This window comes from Triturus cristatus, chromosome 11, assembly GCF_964204655.1.
Source record: "Triturus cristatus chromosome 11, aTriCri1.1, whole genome shotgun sequence".
Classification (NCBI taxonomy): Eukaryota; Metazoa; Chordata; class Amphibia; order Caudata; family Salamandridae; genus Triturus; species Triturus cristatus.
Genome location: NC_140594.1, coordinates 1,053,073,237 through 1,053,090,917, shown reverse-complemented (window position 1 = coordinate 1,053,090,917; position 17,681 = coordinate 1,053,073,237). Strand labels below are relative to the sequence as shown.

Genomic DNA, 17,681 nt, shown 5'->3' with positions numbered 1-17,681 from the left:
GAAGACTGCAAGACAAAGCAGCTGTCTGGTTGCGAAAGAATGATAGGGGACATGTCGATAGCTGACCTTGAAAGCAACTCCGCTCATTTCTTTCCATTGGCTTTTTGTTTTGTCACTCTTATTTTCTTGCTCTCTATTTGATGCTTTTGTTTATTTAAGCACATTTGTTTGGTCCTTGCCCCCCGCCCCCACCCTCCATTGAACATAGCCTGTTTAGCATCTCTCTGATTGGCTCCTTTTATCCTTCCACAAGTGTCTGCTTTTCTGGAACTTTTTTTCCTTTTTCTGAGAGCATTCCATGAGAGTGAAGTCCTTTCCCCCATTCTCTGTGTTTTCCAATTGCTCTCAGCACTTTCTTTTCAAAAGATTAGAACAATTTCATTTTCCAAACTTTGTCCATTGACCTGCTCTTATGTACTCTATCACTTTCATAAAGGTTTGCCTTTCGTGCCGCCCACCTGTGCACTTTAACTTCAACCGTGCACTGTATCTTGTTCATTCGCACCCCCCATCCAAGTTACCCTATCTTTGTTTCCTTCACTCCCCGCGCCCTTCATGTTCCTCCCCCCCACCCATGCCCTCTGTGATTATGGCCTCCTTCTTTCTCCCCCACCTGCGTTCTTTCCCTCGCCTGGTTTTAGGAATGTTCTGCAGCATAGCTAAAATCATCAGCAAAGCCAATAGGTCCACTAGCTTTGACATTGCTTGTTCTAGTTGAGGTATACAAAACGTTATGGATAGAATGTTTGAATGAATGTCAGCCACTGCTATTTACTCGGGCCACATCCTAGTCCATCGTTATCTTGCACACCATGCAGAGAAGAAAAATGGTTCCTAAACCGCGTTTTCCCCATGTTATGTCTATGGGGATTTTTCATTTGTTTAACACAACTGCAGCCTGAACCACTGAACTGAATTACACCAAATTTGACAGAAAGCAAGATGTTGGTTCAGAAAGCGTACTTTTTGTGATTTGGTGCAAATCCATTAAGTAGTTTCAGAGATATAGATATCAGGGTGCCCAACAGCCTACTGAAAGCCTACTGAAATTTGCCTGGCTGCCAACACTTCAACCAGGAAGTGTTGGCAGCCATCTTGGGATGCGGTTGAACCAACTCTCACACAAAAAGTAAAAAAAAAAGAAAAGGGTGCAGGGTAGAAACACCCTAAACCCCTAGGCCTCTGTGGGCAGAGGGTGTGTGTGTGGGGGGGGGGGGGGTCCCACTGGGACCCTGCAGGCCCCCTAACAGCATTAAAAAAATATTTGGCAAGATCCTACAATCATGCCGAAAAGTAGAAAACAAAAACCAACGAAGTACGGGCTCCTGCACTTTGTTCATTATCGCCCCGCAGGTGGGCCAGGTCCCTGAGGCATTTGTAATTATAGGAGGGGGGCGCACATGTGCCTCCTCCTGGAGCTTATGCCCTGGGGACCACCACCTCCCTGGGGCTTCTTGAAACATTAATGTGGTTGAAGCTCGTAAGGCCTCCCTCGCTGCCATGGGGACCACCACCTTCCCAGGGCTTTAATGAAAATAAGTGCGGGGGCACGTGGACCCTCCGCCGCAGCCCCAGGGGCCGCCACCTCCCAGGGGCTTCATTGATTCTGTTCGTCCTCTAATTTCAATTCTCCCAAAGCCTACTACACAGTTCACATGTGGTTGAAGTTTTCTGCGCTGTCCTTCCCTACTGTGATGCCATTTGAAGAAATCCAAAATTAAAATAGTGTGGGGTGAGCCCAACATCATAGGTTTCCATCCGACCGCCGTATTATAATACCGGCGGCCAGAGGGAAACCCGCAGGGGAATTCCACTCCACTTCTGACAGACTCACAGAGACCGTCGGGAAGAATTGTAATCCCAAAATGACAGCTGTTGGGATTACAATGTCGTTTTCCACCTGCCCTTTCATGGCGGTCTGCCCGCCATGAAAAGGAAGGCAAAAAGTGACTTTGGGGGCCCCTAGCAGGGCCTGCTTTTCCCATGGCCCTCCGCCAGGGGGCACTTATGGTGTACCCCTAAATATCTCTGCACCATGTGGCAGGCACCATGCGGTGCCTGCCACACGGTGCAGTGATGTTTGAAAACATACATTTTTCTATTGCAGCTTGTGCGGCGGCCAGAAAAATGGCTCCAGTACAAGCTGCAATAGAAAAATTGGTGTTTTCAAACATCCCTGTACCATGTGGCAGGCACCATGCGGTGCCTGCCACATGGTGCAGGGATGTTTAAGGGTGCACTTCTTTGAAAACATACATTTTTGTATTGCGGCTTGTACTGTGGCCCATTTTCCGGACGCCAAGAAGCTGCAATAGTAAAATGGATGTAATCGTAATCCTGCGGGTGGAACCGCCGAACTAATAATCCAGCGGTTCCAGTCCTGCTGTGGTGCCGGTCGGACGAGCATCGTAATCAAGCCCTTTATTGTCACTATATAGTCTCAAAGATACCTACGGAATCACAAACAACCCAGTAACCTGTGCCAGTGCTTCACTGCACGGCTGAGGTGGCTGTAGTTTCGGGAGGAGACTGGGCTGTCAGGGTTTAGTTCACATTTCTTTCTTTCAGAACCAAGCCCCTCATTAGTGGTTAGCTTTTTTGGGAATGCTGTTTGGTAATTAGATCGGTTAGATCAGTCTAAAAAAAATGCTTGAAGAGTTAGATTTTGAAAAGGCAGTGATCTTTGGGTGGTCAATCGTATCCTTTTGTACGCATTAGTCAAGCCCTGGGATATGCTTCTTTTGTGCCAGTTGATTGAATATTGGATAATATTGTGAGGAGAATAGCAGTTTGAATGGAGAATGGCATAGGAGAAAATGTCAACAACGCAGCAGGGGGTGTCTAAAACTAGGCCTGGTTTGACATTCTACACCACCTCAGCCTCCCTCTCTGTTTCTAGTCTTCCTCTTGCTTGTTCCTTCTGTTTAGGACTTCCTTAATCTGACCGGTACAGAAGTCGAGCGATTATGATGATAGGCAAGACTCCTTAAGCGGCAGCCACGAGAATGGTCCCAGATGCAATATGATCTGGGTTGCAGACAATGGACTGGGTGAGCTTGTTGGACTTGTTAGACTGAAATGCCCCCCTTACAATTGATCCCACTTACCTCTGAATGAAACTATGATGTAGCAACAAGGTATGACGCCCTAAGTCTCTTAACTCCTTGTAAACTGTTGAATATCCTGGCAGGAGAAACATCGCCAGGATGTATCACTTTGCTCAGCTAAATGGGCCAGTAGGAGAGTTGCATACATGCTTAGGCAGGGAAGCTAGCCAAAGTTGTCTTTTGGACACCTGACTATACATTTGCCATTAGACGCAATTGCTGATTTGTTTAAACCAAAATGGAAGGAGGATTGTAATGTGCTCAGATTACACCACACCCTATGAGAAAAAAGAATGAAGCTTGATACAGAATGCATGTATCTATGTGGTATTTCTATAGTGCAAACCTAGCCAACAGGTAGCGGAGTGCTGTGCAGCGTTAAAAATAAGCATAAAATCAACAAGTGATAGGAGAGGTAGCTGGGTCATGGACTGTTAAGGCACTGTGATGTGATGTATTTTTTGAAGAGGTACTAAAAAATGTGTGTCACAGTGGAAAACTGTTACACAACATAAGTACATGAACAAAGACTCAATCTTAAAAATTTAGTCACAATAAAGCATCACCATATAGGTTTTCAAAAATGAATGTGATTTTAATTCATCACAAAATGCATAAATGAATTAAGTCAAGGGACATATTACATGTCACATTTAAACATTAAAAAATGGTGCACAAGTGGGAAGGTGACAAGTGCACAGGACGGACTTGTGAGTGATGTGGGGAGGGGAGGTAGTGCAAGTTGTACACATCAGCATTGAATTATTTCAACCTATCCAGCCAAATGTCTGGCCTAAACACCTATGGAAAATCATAACATACATAGTTTGATGCAGATATACATTCTCTGTCATCTATGCTTGACACACTAACAAAGCTGTCGACGTTTCGACCCCTATGAACAACAGGGAGCTTGCGCCTTAACGTGGGGTCTTCATCAGGACCAACGTGATGGAAGGGGAAGGGGTAGGTGATGGCACCAATATGTTACAGCGAGAAGCTTCAGGCTGTTATTTTTTAATAGATGGTCCCAACGGGCTCTCATAGAGATTTCCAAGATTTGCAGAACAGAGTTGATTTCAAAGCCAAGGTTGCTCAGTAACCTGGGGCTGTGGGCTGCTCAGTCAGGCTCAGCTTTGCTCGAAGGTCCTGGCTTGTAAATATGCCCCCTAGTGTTCCCGTACCCGGGTGCAGGAACTTAAAGACTCAATTTTACCAACCTGTAAACCTGCATTAGGCTTTGAGTGCAAAAGCAGCCCTGCCCAGCAGTCAGAGGCAGTTCCTCCGCAATGGCAGAGAAACTTTGCCACACTGGCTCAGCGCCAGCAGCTGAAGAAGAAAACAATATTTTATTATCATTTTATTTTTCAGCTGCTGGCTGAGCCAGCGTGTGTAGGAAAGGGTGGGGCCGGGCCATGGCATATGGGGTGGGGTGTATCGCACAGCCCGGTTGAAGAAACAGCACAGACTCCCTTTGACTGAGCGACCGTTAATCCAGCCCGCTCAGGACAATTCCTGTGCTTCTCTCATGCTTGGTAATATAGCATGAGAGCAGTGCAGGGATTCGATGGGGAGTCTCAGATGCTGTCCCAGGGACAGCTGGCAGCAGGAAGCAGAGGAGCACCGAAGTGCAAGGCGACCGGCAGCATCAGGTAAGTTTTATTTATTTATTTTTAAATGCTCCCCCGCGTCTCCTTCCCCAACCCTGCCACTTTTTATTTGTGTCAGGCGCCACTTCCAGCAGTCCTGAGCTCTATCCCAACTTTTTTTATTAGGCAAGGGTAGAACATTAAATCCTCCCTTTAACAGGACTAATAGTCTCATTCCCTTTCTTTCCCTCGATTACCTTTACTCCATGCTACTCTCACACCTGCCCCATACAGAAGCCCCCACACACATTTACCAGCTGCTCAGAGCAGGTGGCAACTGTTTGCGTTCAACCCCCTCGCAAAAAAGGGAGTATGATGCAAAGTCTGAACAGTTATTCTCCATTCCGAAGGGTTTAACCCATAATTGCACTGTACTTGCAGGGTGTTACTGCTCGGTAAAGAGTCATTATGAATGCACAGTTTGCACTTTGCCAGTATCAAGCACCCAGCAATCAGTGCCCCAAACCCTTACTTTTGTACAGGTCCTAACGTTAAAATGCAAACGACTTAACTTTCCCCTACCCTTGTGACCTTGCTCAGTACAGTGCCTTGTAGACAATTTTAGACTCAAGCTTGTTTTAGCACTGCTCAATGTCTATTTACAATATAAATATGTTTTACTATGTAGCTGAGACACCAATAGCCAAAGCACCCACAAGGTGTTTTATTGTAACAATCTGATTATAATACCTTCATAGGATTCATCCAGATTATTTTCAGGGAGAAAAATGGAAGTACTCGTGAGGCCAGGCTTACATCCCCCCACTCGCCCAAAAAAAGTAACATAATGGGGAGCCATGGCCAACAGCCAATAGGTCAAGGGAGCCGTGGGTCGAAAAAGTTTCGGAATCACTGATACAGCATGTTTGTGCAGAGTTCTGGGAACTTGTGAGCAAACGCTTCTGCTACACCATCCTCGTGGAGGTAGCTTGGGCTCAGTGATGGAATTGTATAGTTATACATTTAGAAGGGAACAGAAACTAGAGTTCCCCTATTGGAGTTTATGGAGCATTTCCCAACCCTTGTTGGTATGTACACACACACACACATGTGCACACACCCCAAAACACACATACACACAGTATACAGGACAACTCAAATGAGAAAGCATCTAAGGAACAAATAGGATTATTGTCCACACATCAGGGGAGGCAATGGCCAGTGCAATAGTGCATTCATTTACAAACAAACACCTATGTGGCCTAAAGTACCTAGTGCTCTACCATAGCGCGTGCCCCACCTTCAAGTGTTGTTGCAAGTTGATGATTAAAGTAGGGGATGTTATAATAAAGTAGAGTGTCCTGGAGAAATATTGTGGATCCAAGGCAGGTTACACAGTTTGTGGCCTTTGAGTCCAAGGAAGACTGTGAGGGGTAAGTGAAGCAGTCAGGTCTCCAGTAAAGCAAAGAGGAAATAACCAGGGTGAGCAAAAACAATGCAGATGTTGGACTAGACAAGCCCAAAGGATGAATGAATGAGTTCTTCACACTGCAAGCTCCAGGAACTAACCAGTGTCCTGAAAGGATGAAGATGAAGTAGAAGAAAGGGGCGTTCCAGGGATTGGATGCAAAAAATGAGTGTCTTACTTCTCCGTTAGACAAGGTGCAATAACAGCAAATGCCGCCAACACACAATGCAGTGGGGAATCTGCAGTCTCTGATTTCCCAAAACTGAGGGGCCACAGGTGAATGGAGGATTAAATCCCTCGACGGCATCTATACTACTGGTGCCACTCCAAGGCAATCTCGGCTGTCAATCATGGTGTGACCTAGTCAGGTTTGCAACAGCATTGATCTTGACCCCACCAGCAGTATCCGATGCAACGAGAGAACACAATCTCGGCAGCAGGGCCTCATTTAATCTAAGCGCAACAAAATCTTGACACAAAACAACATGTTACTACAATCCATTACTTTTTCAACAACCCACAACTAAACACAACAAACGCACAATCCCAGCACAACACAACAACACAAAACATCTTGCTACATCCAAAAAATCAAATCAACCCAAAAACACAACATAATTTTATTCATGTTTCTTTGTGTGTTGCTACTTCAGGTGCTTTCAGTTTAATGTGCTAAAACTGTTGCTACATATTACCAATTCGAAAAAAAAACTGCTTTCAAGATAGAGGGGCAAAAGGTCTTTACCCCAATCACTGCAGGGAATACCACCAGTGACGTACTGGGACTAGGGAAGTACCCCCTGCCCCCCAAAGGAAACCAGCAGTGATAAAGTGTTGCACAGCAGTAGGATCAAGGATCTAGTTTTCATATCAGCAATTAGTCAAGATTTAAATGGAACCAGATACATGGGGCTGCAATGCTCTTGTGACATGAACCCTATCATGTGGAGTCCCACATTAGCCTTCCCTGCCTCCTATAATACAGGACACTTTGAGGGGAGAAAACGGACTTCTGACGATACACAGAATCGTGTACAGTGCTCTTATCAAGGTGGCACGGGGATTACAACTGGGATTACAATTAGGATTATTATCTTTTGGAAACACGACGCTTATAAGACTGCTCCTCTCGAGACGGATATTTATTTACACAGACGACGACCATAATTTTGGAATACACTCTTGCCTTCACACATGCCCTGACGAAGTTCAATTTGAACGAAACGCGTTGGCTTGGCTTGAACTATTTCAAACAATTGACCACTGGGTGTGATATACAAATAAGCAAATTGGTGGTGCACCGCTCCGATCTTTTCTTCTAACTAGAGATTTGAATTTGATTGTTAGTTTTATGTTTTGCTAATGACAGCCAAGCACTTGGATTGAGACTTGATCACCTCTGCCTTTGAAATCAGGAAATTTAAGCCAGCAAACAGTGCTTGGAAGAGCCAGAATAGACTTACGCTGAACTTGGACATGACAGTGGTGATCACACTGAGGGCTTCTGGAAATCCAACTCAAAAGTAAACAGAAGAAAGGGCAGAATCAAAGCAAAATTATGGGCTTGTGCTTCACTACATGGATAACACAAGCCAAGTGTCGTTCGCTACACCTGCAAGATCCCCGCCGCTAATCCCAGTTAGTAGGTTCTCTTTTATAGCAACGTTTGAACCACTTTAAGAAGGTTATTCACAATATGGAAGTTAAAACCCAACAGTGAAATAAGCAGCTGTCTGGCAGTCTTCCTGAAATTTTAAAATATTAGGCAGGTAGAACAAAATCATAATGCTTTCTTAATGGGACCATCTCAAAATGTAAACACACAAAAAATACTTCCACCTACCTTCATGAAGTTGAGATTAATGAACCCTCCATGAAACGTTATGTTAAGGTTGGAACTGGAAGGCCCACATTTTCCAAAATAATCTGTTTGAGTAGGTACAATATTGAAGAAACTATCCTGCAAGACAAAAAGAACGTACAAAGCAGGTAATTTTATGTTCTAGAGTGAATACATCAAGTCATACTCAGGTTTGTAAGCAGATATTGTTAAAAATGTCAAATACCACTTTGTTTTGTCCTGTGTCTTTTGATGAGTCAGAAATATGCTACACAATTACACTACCCAACACTATCACACAAGGTCTGGATTCACTAAGATTTAAGCAACATACCAGACCAAGGAAAGTTTCTGTGCTGCGCTATGTGAATGGGAGAGAGCAGAACTACATCATATTTATAAAAATGTGGCGTCGTTCAGCTCTCTTTTTGAACTGGCGCACTTTGGGCTGCCTAGCGTCAACAAGGCTCCGTTGTGCCATGGAGCAAGGGTGCCTGCGCTGTGGTTAGGATAGTTTTTTGCAGGAAGAGTTGCACCAACAAATTAGAGCACTCTGTCCTGCGGGACAGAAAGCCCTTGCAACCAATCAAAATGCTCTATTTGTTTTAATTGCGGTCTTGAACGACCAACTGTCAATATATCTATACATTTTAAACCTTAATGTCTAAAAAACTACAGAACAGATTACACCAAATCACACTTTCTGAGTAAAGATCTAGCTTTCTAGCAAATTTGGTGTAATTCTGTTCAGCCATTTTTTCTGTATCTTGTCTAATTTTGCCTACAGAAAATGCGAGGGGAAAAAGTTTTTGGGAACCCCCTTTCTCTCACCCCGCCCACTTAGGGATCACTTCAAAACTTTCCCGGAAGGAGCTGAGGTGGATGGACTTTTACATTTGGAACATTTCTTGAAGGTTTGTCAAACAGCGGCAAGTAAATAGCAAACAATAAATGTTCTTCCTATGGAAGCTGTGCCGCACATAAAACGACAAAGCGGTTGCTGCCACTTTGCAAAGGTTACATACCCTTTCAATAGGGTAACAAGGTGTAGCAAATACTACCCTGATGCTATTTGTTCGAAGACACTGCTGGCTGGGTTACAACCCCTATTATTTCACCAAATTTACCATTGATCTTCAAACAGTAATGTGTATCTCCTGCAGTCGCGGCCGCTGCAGGTAAGAGCGGTGGGGCCGGCTGGGGGGGGGGCGGGATTTCGAGAGACGACCACAAGGGAAAATTAAATAAATAATTAATTGTCCCTCGTGGTCGCCTCTTGAAACCCCCCTCAGCCGGCCCCACTGCCCCACTGCTCTTACCTGCAGCGGCCCCGGCTGATCTCCTGCTAGCATTAGTACAGCAAAGTTTATCATATTTTTTTTAATTGCCTGAAGTAAATGTCTGACTATTCAAGAGTGCGAATGAGTAATAGAAAGGTTTGTAATTACAGACAAAGTTATGAATTTCTGTGTGTGCACAAAGTTTAAGGGTCTGCCCCATCCTTGAACACACAATGCCTGCACCAGGAAGAGATTAACACCTGAGTAAATCCTTTTATATGTGCAAATTCATGTTTTGTGAATTCACAGATAATCGTTTAATTTCCCAATACAATGAGTATGTCCAATGTAAATATCTGTAATTGTATAATATACCCGAAAATTAATATTTGAAAATAAATCTATTAAATCTGTCGTCTAGAAAAGCCTGAATTACATGCACCTAATTGGGCCACTGAGCACATTGTAGTACTTTTTAATCTTTAAAAACCTGGCAGTTTAATGTTATTATTTTTCTAAAGGACAAAAACTGAGTCTTATGTCACTGAAGTAGGAAACATTCTAGCAGGACTTTGAAGCCACTGTTGTGACCCTACTTCTCAAAAATCACTCATTGGACCCTACAGAACCTAAAAAATGTTCGACTGATTTTCAATTTCCAATCTGACTTCCTTAGCAAAGCTACTGGAGTCAGCTGTCACTTGGCAACTCCAATCCTTTATTGATAAAGATCTTTGTCGATAAAGGTGATAATTTCATACCTTATCAGGCAGGTTTCAGACCAGGGAGCAGCACTGAATAGATTGCCTTTGCTGAGGTAGATCACCTAAGAATGATTATTGATGCTGTGGTGTGTGTGTGTAGTTTTTATCCCCACACTCTTTACCCCGCAGGATGTTATCGCGCAGGCAAGTAACACGCAGGTAAGAACCGTGGAGGCCCCTCTTTGGTATTTTACCCTGCTGTACTTTACTACGCAGACAAGTATTATGTTTATCTAATGACATAAATATTATGCAATTAAAAAAAGGGAATTTAAGTGTTAAGGGGTGGGCAATGGTTAAGGGATGGCTAAAGCTAATGGAGAATAAAGGGGAAGGAAGGTAAGATGTTTTAGGGTTTAGAAGTGGGTATAGAGTTAAAGGGAGGTAAGGGATTTTTAGGGTTCAGGGTGGGTAACTATAACTCGCGCCCCTGCCATACACAGTGTTGTCATCAATGATCGCAGTTTAAGTTGTCATCAGTAATGCTATCGATGATGTCACTAAACATGTCATGAGTGATGTAATATGTGGTGTCACAAGCAGTGCATGGCGAGGGAGCGAGTCATAATCACTTTAGCGAACAAGTTATAGTTACTTGTGATAACTATGACTGGTTCATTTCAGTGGTTTTTCGAGTTTAAAATGTTATGTTATCACTGAAATTTTCACCTCATTATAACATTTCTTTAACCTTTATTTTTTCAGTGAGTTTCTAGTTTTTCTTAATGCAAAGTAATATTTAATTACCATATGAAAAGCAAATCCCACGCCACACATGGGTTGGCAGCAGAGAATGGCCTTCAACAAGGCCCTGCGGCTTAACCCCGCGGGCAGCCAACTCCTGCCGCGCATTGCCTTTGGCCCTGTGAGCCGTGGGATTGGCAGGTTGACCCGGCCTCTAGTGGGGCAATACGTGCAGACCCCATCGCCAAACCCCGCAGGTATGCAAGGCTGACTATGTGATGTTACAGTATAATGGGTGTAACTTTAAGTAAGAAAGATCTCCTGACTTTGTCAGTGGTTCAGAACACCAAAATGTCAAAAGTTGGCTCATTGAAGGGGTCAGCATAACCTTCTTAAGAGTCAATGTTGACTAACTTACAGTTAATAGGGGTTTCCTACTTCATCTGACAGAGTACAACGGACATCTCTGTATATTTGTAGTACTTGGTCCTTTTGAGTATGTTTACCAAAGAACTATTCAGAAGCCCAGAAAAACCAAACTCCCATGTTGGGCACCAGATGATATGAATTCTGGGGTTTCCCAGATCTACAGGGATTGGATTTCTAATCCATGAGTGCAAGAACGTTTTTCAATGTACTACAATGATGAAAACAAACTGTTTCAACCCCAGTCCTGTCTCTAACCTACCAAGCAATTCTGTGAAGGCAGCAATGTTAAGTTACTTATCAATCCCATTCAAGATTCAGGGACACAGTGGTTATTCAAACAGTCTTTTCTTCTCCAACAACAAAATCAGGTATAATGAGTAGGACTACGAGCAACAGGGATTTCTTAAAAACCTTTATTAAAAGTCTTAATCCAGTACTTTAAATGTGCCCTGTAACCATACAGCATGAACATATGAAAGCAGGTATGCATGTCATAAGTGTCAAGAATACAATGAATATATCTAGCATGTTTAGAAACTTCCTGCTATCCTAGCACCCTCTAGCTATTTCTAAACACTACATTACTTTTACCTCTTGAGGTTCTTAAGGATGGTCTTACATCATCTCTGTTGATAGCTAATGCAGCTGTCAGTTATCAGAGCACTGCAAGGGGGAGGAAATGTGCTCCGGGCAAGAGAGCACCCTCTGCTAGGCTTCCAGACTCAGCTCTCCAACTGAGAGTCCTTGACCAACAATCTGGTGTGACCTCTGGCAATAATGTTAGCGCAAAGACCTCTCCTAATCAATGGTCATAACCTGTTCTAGAATTGGACCCCTGATTTTATCTCATATTTACAAAATAAAGCAGGGCTCAAAGACACTAGTTTCTTAACAGACTAAACTATCAGGACACAAAATCTGTCAGCTCTGTCTGCATGTTGATTGCAAGCAACCATTGTTAATACCTAGAAACTTATACAGTAAGGAGTCATGTTATGATTGTGGCATCTGTCACTCAAAACAATAAACAAGACCTTCACACCTTCAGCTAAAGATATTCAGGAGGGTAAAATGAAGAAACATAGTAACTTGGCCTTACTAAAATGGAATCAGTAATGGAATTTACAACAGAAGACGATCAGAATTCCAGGGCAAAGGTATACGTTCTAAAGCCCTGCACGGTATTACAACGCATTGAGAAGGTCAACGTGTTGAAATGCCCACAGAGTAAAGGCATGCCGGGTACAGACCCGCATTATAAAGTCTGATGTTCGTGTGTGTGTGCTGCTATTTATGAGACCTCGCAGGAGCATTTTCGGTCCTTGTATCATTAGATCCTACTATGAAGGATCAAGGAAGTGGGATGCTGTGGTACAGTAATAGAGTGACTCACATACTTCCTATGTAGGTCAGGTAAGGCTTGGATATTTTATACCTGCCCTGAGAAGGTTGACATGGGGGTTTCACAGGGCTCTGCACTGAGTTTCTTGCTATTTAACATTTATATGAGCATCTTTGGCTAAATTGATTTTTGATAAAGGGCTAGGCTTTTTTTCTGTTTGCAGAAGATTTACACACATCTTGACTTTTCCAAACCCAGTGTGCACATCCTTTAAAGTTTTGCCTAGATGCAGAATCAGAGGACAATGGAAGTCCTGAATTATTGAGATCACTCTGTCTGGACTACAGATATATGAACAAACTCACTAAGCATTCGGCCTAAATCTGAACCAGTAGTCTGTGATCGCAAAAACTGACCTTTACTGCTCAAGTGGGAATAGTAGCGAGATCCTCAAATTCTAAATAATAGTTCTCCAATGGATCTTCCCTTTTCTTCCATAGGTAAATAACTTCCTTGACATAGGTGTAAAGGTCCTTTCCAGGCTAGACTACAGTAATGGTTTCCATCTGAGATTACCTAAAACCGTCATTGCTTCCTAAGTGCCGCTGCCTGTCTGTGAAACAATGTGTTAAATTCAAAGCCTTTGGAAAGTGCACAATGCATTAAAAACAAGACATTGGCCCAATTTATTGATTTTCACATATCGTCATTACTGCTCAGTTTGAAGCCTAAGTCGCCCATAGCAACCTCTTCTATAAACCAACTCTTTCTGCAGGATATACACAGATGGATGTGCATTCAGAATCCAAACCGTTAGACCCCGGAACTAGGCCCTTGGCCTCCGTTTGCAGATAGACCATATTATCTTTCAGAAAATATGAAAACATAGCTGTTTTCAGGAAAGAAGGTTTTGAGTTTGATAAGTGTTATGTTATGTTATGCAGATTTGTAGAGCACACTACAGCACGTAGCTACCCGGAGGCGCTAGGAGGCCTCCGGGTAGCTACGCACTATATAAATATAATTTCATTCATTCATTCACACTATCACTCGTGATGGTATCCAGGAGCGGGGCAGGTGTGAGTCTAGCCGAACCTAGAGCCTAGTGGGACTACTTGAAAAGCCAGGTCTTCAGCTTCTTGCGGAATTCAAGAAGTGCTAAGGAGGCTCTTACGAGTAGCGGCTGGTCGTTCTACACTTAAGGAGTGATGTAGGAGAAGGTTTGACAAGTGGTTAGCGTAATGGCTGTAATCAGGTTTTGTTTTTAGTACCATAAAATATTTTGGTGATTAAGTGCTCAATAAATAAAATCAATTCGAAAAAATGTAAGCAACGTCTGGCTCACGACATATATCAGCTCCAAATTTATGCTGATGATACCAAGCTGAGACACAAAGTGGCAAATCAAGCGGATGACACCATGGATAAAGCAAGCCTCTCTTGCTTTAATGGTATTTCTTTATTCATGATCCAATGTACCCATCAGGTACCGGAGTAGCAGCAGATTACATAGAAAATGATCAACCAGCAGCGTGGTCCTTTTCTGATAAGCTTCCTTATCCAACTCATGAGACTGCATGTCCACCTCAGCGATATCCTCAAATTCCATTTGCAGCGTCACACTTAGTCTGAGCAAGGACACACAAACCATCTGCAGGAAGACTTATAAAGACCAGGCAAGCAAGATCCGACACCTTAATGTAATTATTTATACATGTAACAATGACCCGAGAATGAGGGATACATTGAGGTAGGAGACGGTAGAAGAAACATTTAGAACCCTATAGTTCATATATCATCTCGTTAGAAGAGAATTTCAATGTCTATTAGGTTGGTTTCATTGTTGTGAGGCGTCATTGTTTGGGATAGGGTTAGGATTGTGTCAGAACTTGTTTGAAGAGATGAGTTTTGATCTGCCACCTAAAAGCAAGAAGTGGTATGAGCGTTCTGACATTGATCAGTAGAGAATTCCTTGCAGTAGATACTGGCCCCAAGTAAGATGGTTTCCTTGTTAAAGAAGATTTACATTTGTGGACTTTCAACAGCTAAGAATTCTTGCTTTTAAGGCCTCTGGATCCTCATAAGATGGTCTGACCTTCAGCTAAGTAAGCTCTATTTTCCGCTTACGGATGAGGACGCATTGCTTGAAGCATATCCTTGGCTGTGGAGGTAGCCATTGGAGGTCATAAAGAATAGGAGTGAGGCTGTCAATTTCTTTTTGCTTTATGTAGAAATCTGTCTGCCGAGTGAAAGAACACTTTTATTGGAGTCAGGTGTAATTTCACAGCTCCAGCTAGTATGGCTTTCACAGAGTCCAATCTGGGTATGACATGCGCCTGCACCGCTCACTTGAGGAATTCGATTTTCTTCATCATATACAGATGGAAATTCTCTACTTTACGGGCATATGTACAAGTCCCCATCGCCACGGGAACGTCACTTTTTCCTATGTTCCTGTGGCGATAGGGGCTTTGCCTTATTTACAAGGCGGTGTTAAGTCACTTAACGTGGCTTAAAGATGCTGAGGGTGTTGCGGTGGAACACGGTGGGCGTTCCACCGCAACACCCATTGATTTTGACGCTGCCCCCTATTTACAAGGGTGGCGTAAATAGGAGGCAGCGCCAAAATTAAGACCAGGAAAAACCTGGTCTTAACTTAGCGAAATGAGGAGAAATGCTTTATTTCTCCTCGTTTTTGATTTTTTCCATGTGTGCGGCCTTGTAAAGCACACGTGGAAAAAGCAAAACACGCTGGATTGTTTATGTGTAGGAAGGTGTACTTTCCTGCACATGAACAATCTTTAAAAAAATGACATTTTGTAACTTCCATGTGTGCTGTATTAAGCAGCACATAAGGAAGTGACAAAACAGCATTTAAAGACACCTTCCTACACATAAACAATCCTTCCCTGCACGCAGACACCCTTGCACTATGGTGCAAGAGTGCCTGCGTTGGAACTAGGCAGCGCAGGGGAAAACGGAAGGCTGCACCATATTCTTGTAAATAGTGGCAGAGTGAGGCGTTAAACCATGAGCGTACATATGTACATATGCTTCTTAGTGTGGTATCAGTGTGAGGGTAGGGTCAGTGGTGAATGACTGATGATGCAGAAGAATCAGTGAAGCAGCTGAGGTTTAGAAGGCTCAGGGGAAATAGATTAAGCTTTTTTACCAATGCCAATGTGGAAAGGAGAAGAAATTCTGTATGCGAGATGTTTTAGATACAGATGACTTTTATTAAAATATTGGTGCAGGTTTCTACCCGAGTCTCTCATTACTAGACCCAATAGCTATGTAAATATTGAGGAGAGTTGAAGCATGGATTGGGCCATGAGGACAGTGCATGTCAATCTGGTCCGAGTAGAGGCGTGTTAACCAATTTATATCTGCTGAAGTTGTCCTGAGAAAATGTAATAAAACCATTTAGGGTGTTTGCTCTAATGCCCATTCATTGTTCCATTATGAAGATAGGCCTACTTTGATCAATTGTGTCAAACTTAGTTTTAGACCTTTTAGCCTCAGGGTGGTCTTCCCCCAAACTTTTAGCCTTCCTTCCCCAGTTTTGCTTATCTTGTTTTTCCTAGCCTTAGGACTCTGGCCACTTTACCTCTGCTAGCCAGTGCTAAACTGCATGTGCTCACTCCTTAAAACATGAAAACATTGGCTTGTCCCCAATTGGCATAATTCATTTACTTATAAGTCCCTAGTAAAGTGCTACTACATGTACCCAGTCTGTAAATTAAATGCTACTAATGGGCCTGCAGCACTGGTTGTGCCACCCACTTAAGTAGCCTTGCAAACCTGTCTCAGGCCTGCCAATGCAGCATGTCTGCGCAGATTTTAAACTACCATTAACCCTTTGCCAGGCCCAAACCTTCCTTCTTATTGCATATAAGTCACCCCTAGGGTAGGTCGTGCCCAGAGGGAAAGGTGCAGTGTATTTATAAAGTAGGACAGGTACCTTTACGTTTTACCTGTCCTAGTAGTGGAAAACTCTTACATTGGATTTTCACTACTGCAAGGTCGGCCTCTCCCATAGGATAATAAGGAGTTACCTTATTACATTTAGTGATGGGAACAAGTCATCAGTTCATGTTTGGTGTCTTTGGAATTGTAATAAAAAATCCTCTCTTATGGTAAAGTCGGATCTTAAATTACAATTTTGAAAATCGCACTTTTAGAAAGCTGACATTTTTCTGCCTTAGCAATTTCATGCCTACAGTCTGTCACTAAATCACATGACTGGGTGTAGTTGGCAGTTGGGCTTTATGTATTCCACCTAGACAGCCACACACAATAGAGAGCTTAGGTGTGGCTGGATGGGAGATTACAGCCATGATGGGGCGCAGTTAGGCACAGTCCCACCTGAATAGGCTGTGCCCGCCTTCACACAAAGGCTTGCATACCCTCTGTAGTTCGTCTGGAGCCAGGGTAGGGGATGTGGGAAACCTGAGCACTTCAAAAGGGAATCATATAGACGTTTCTCCCACTTTAAAGAAGGTACCAGGTAGAAATATTGGACCTTAGTCACAAACTCTGCAGTACACTCCTGGACTTGTGGATACTGCAGAAGAAGAATTGCTGTTTTGCTGACAGAAGGACTGCCACTTTCCTGCCCTGCTACTCTGCTGTCCTGCTTGCTGAGGAGGAAGATTGGACCTACACCCTACATCCCTAGCTCAAGTGACTCCAAGGGTCAGCCAACTGACCTCCTATTCGGAGCTACAGGGACATAACATATATATTCATGTAAACTTGATTGTCATGTGTGCAGGAATTTGACATTATGAAAGAGAATGTGCGTTTGATGATGAATTCATTTGCACATGTCATTCATGGAAGAGGGATTCAGGCCCTCAAAGGCCAAAACACAGCATCATATGTATTGCAACCCAACTATACCCGTCAAAGGTAATTGACAGATGCCACCCACTTAGTGTGAAAACTCATCCCCTCTTTCTCCGCTAAGTGTCTAGCCAGCCAACCTTCAAAATCTTTTTGACATTGATCTGCTTTCTGGAGCAGGATCATGGTCTCCAGGTATCCAAGTATGCCACGGAAGTGCTGCTCTAAGTTTCTGTGATGAGGATTTAGGACTCGCCATCCGTGGTCCACACAGTTGTGCATTGCCCATCGTGAATAGGATGTTAGCGATAGCATGCAGATGCAGCCGTCCAT

General features: G+C 43.3%; 1 protein-coding gene across 1 annotated transcript in view; it reads right to left on the bottom strand.

Moving 5' to 3' along the window:
- LAMP3 (lysosome associated membrane protein 3) overlaps nt 1-17,681 on the bottom strand; it is a 126,821-nt gene that overhangs the window by 61,764 nt on the left and 47,376 nt on the right. Inside the window, exon 3 of the mRNA XM_085635358.1 lies at nt 8,008-8,124. Coding sequence (XP_085491484.1) covers nt 8,008-8,124 — 117 coding nt within the window. The remainder of the gene's footprint in view (nt 1-8,007; nt 8,125-17,681) is intronic.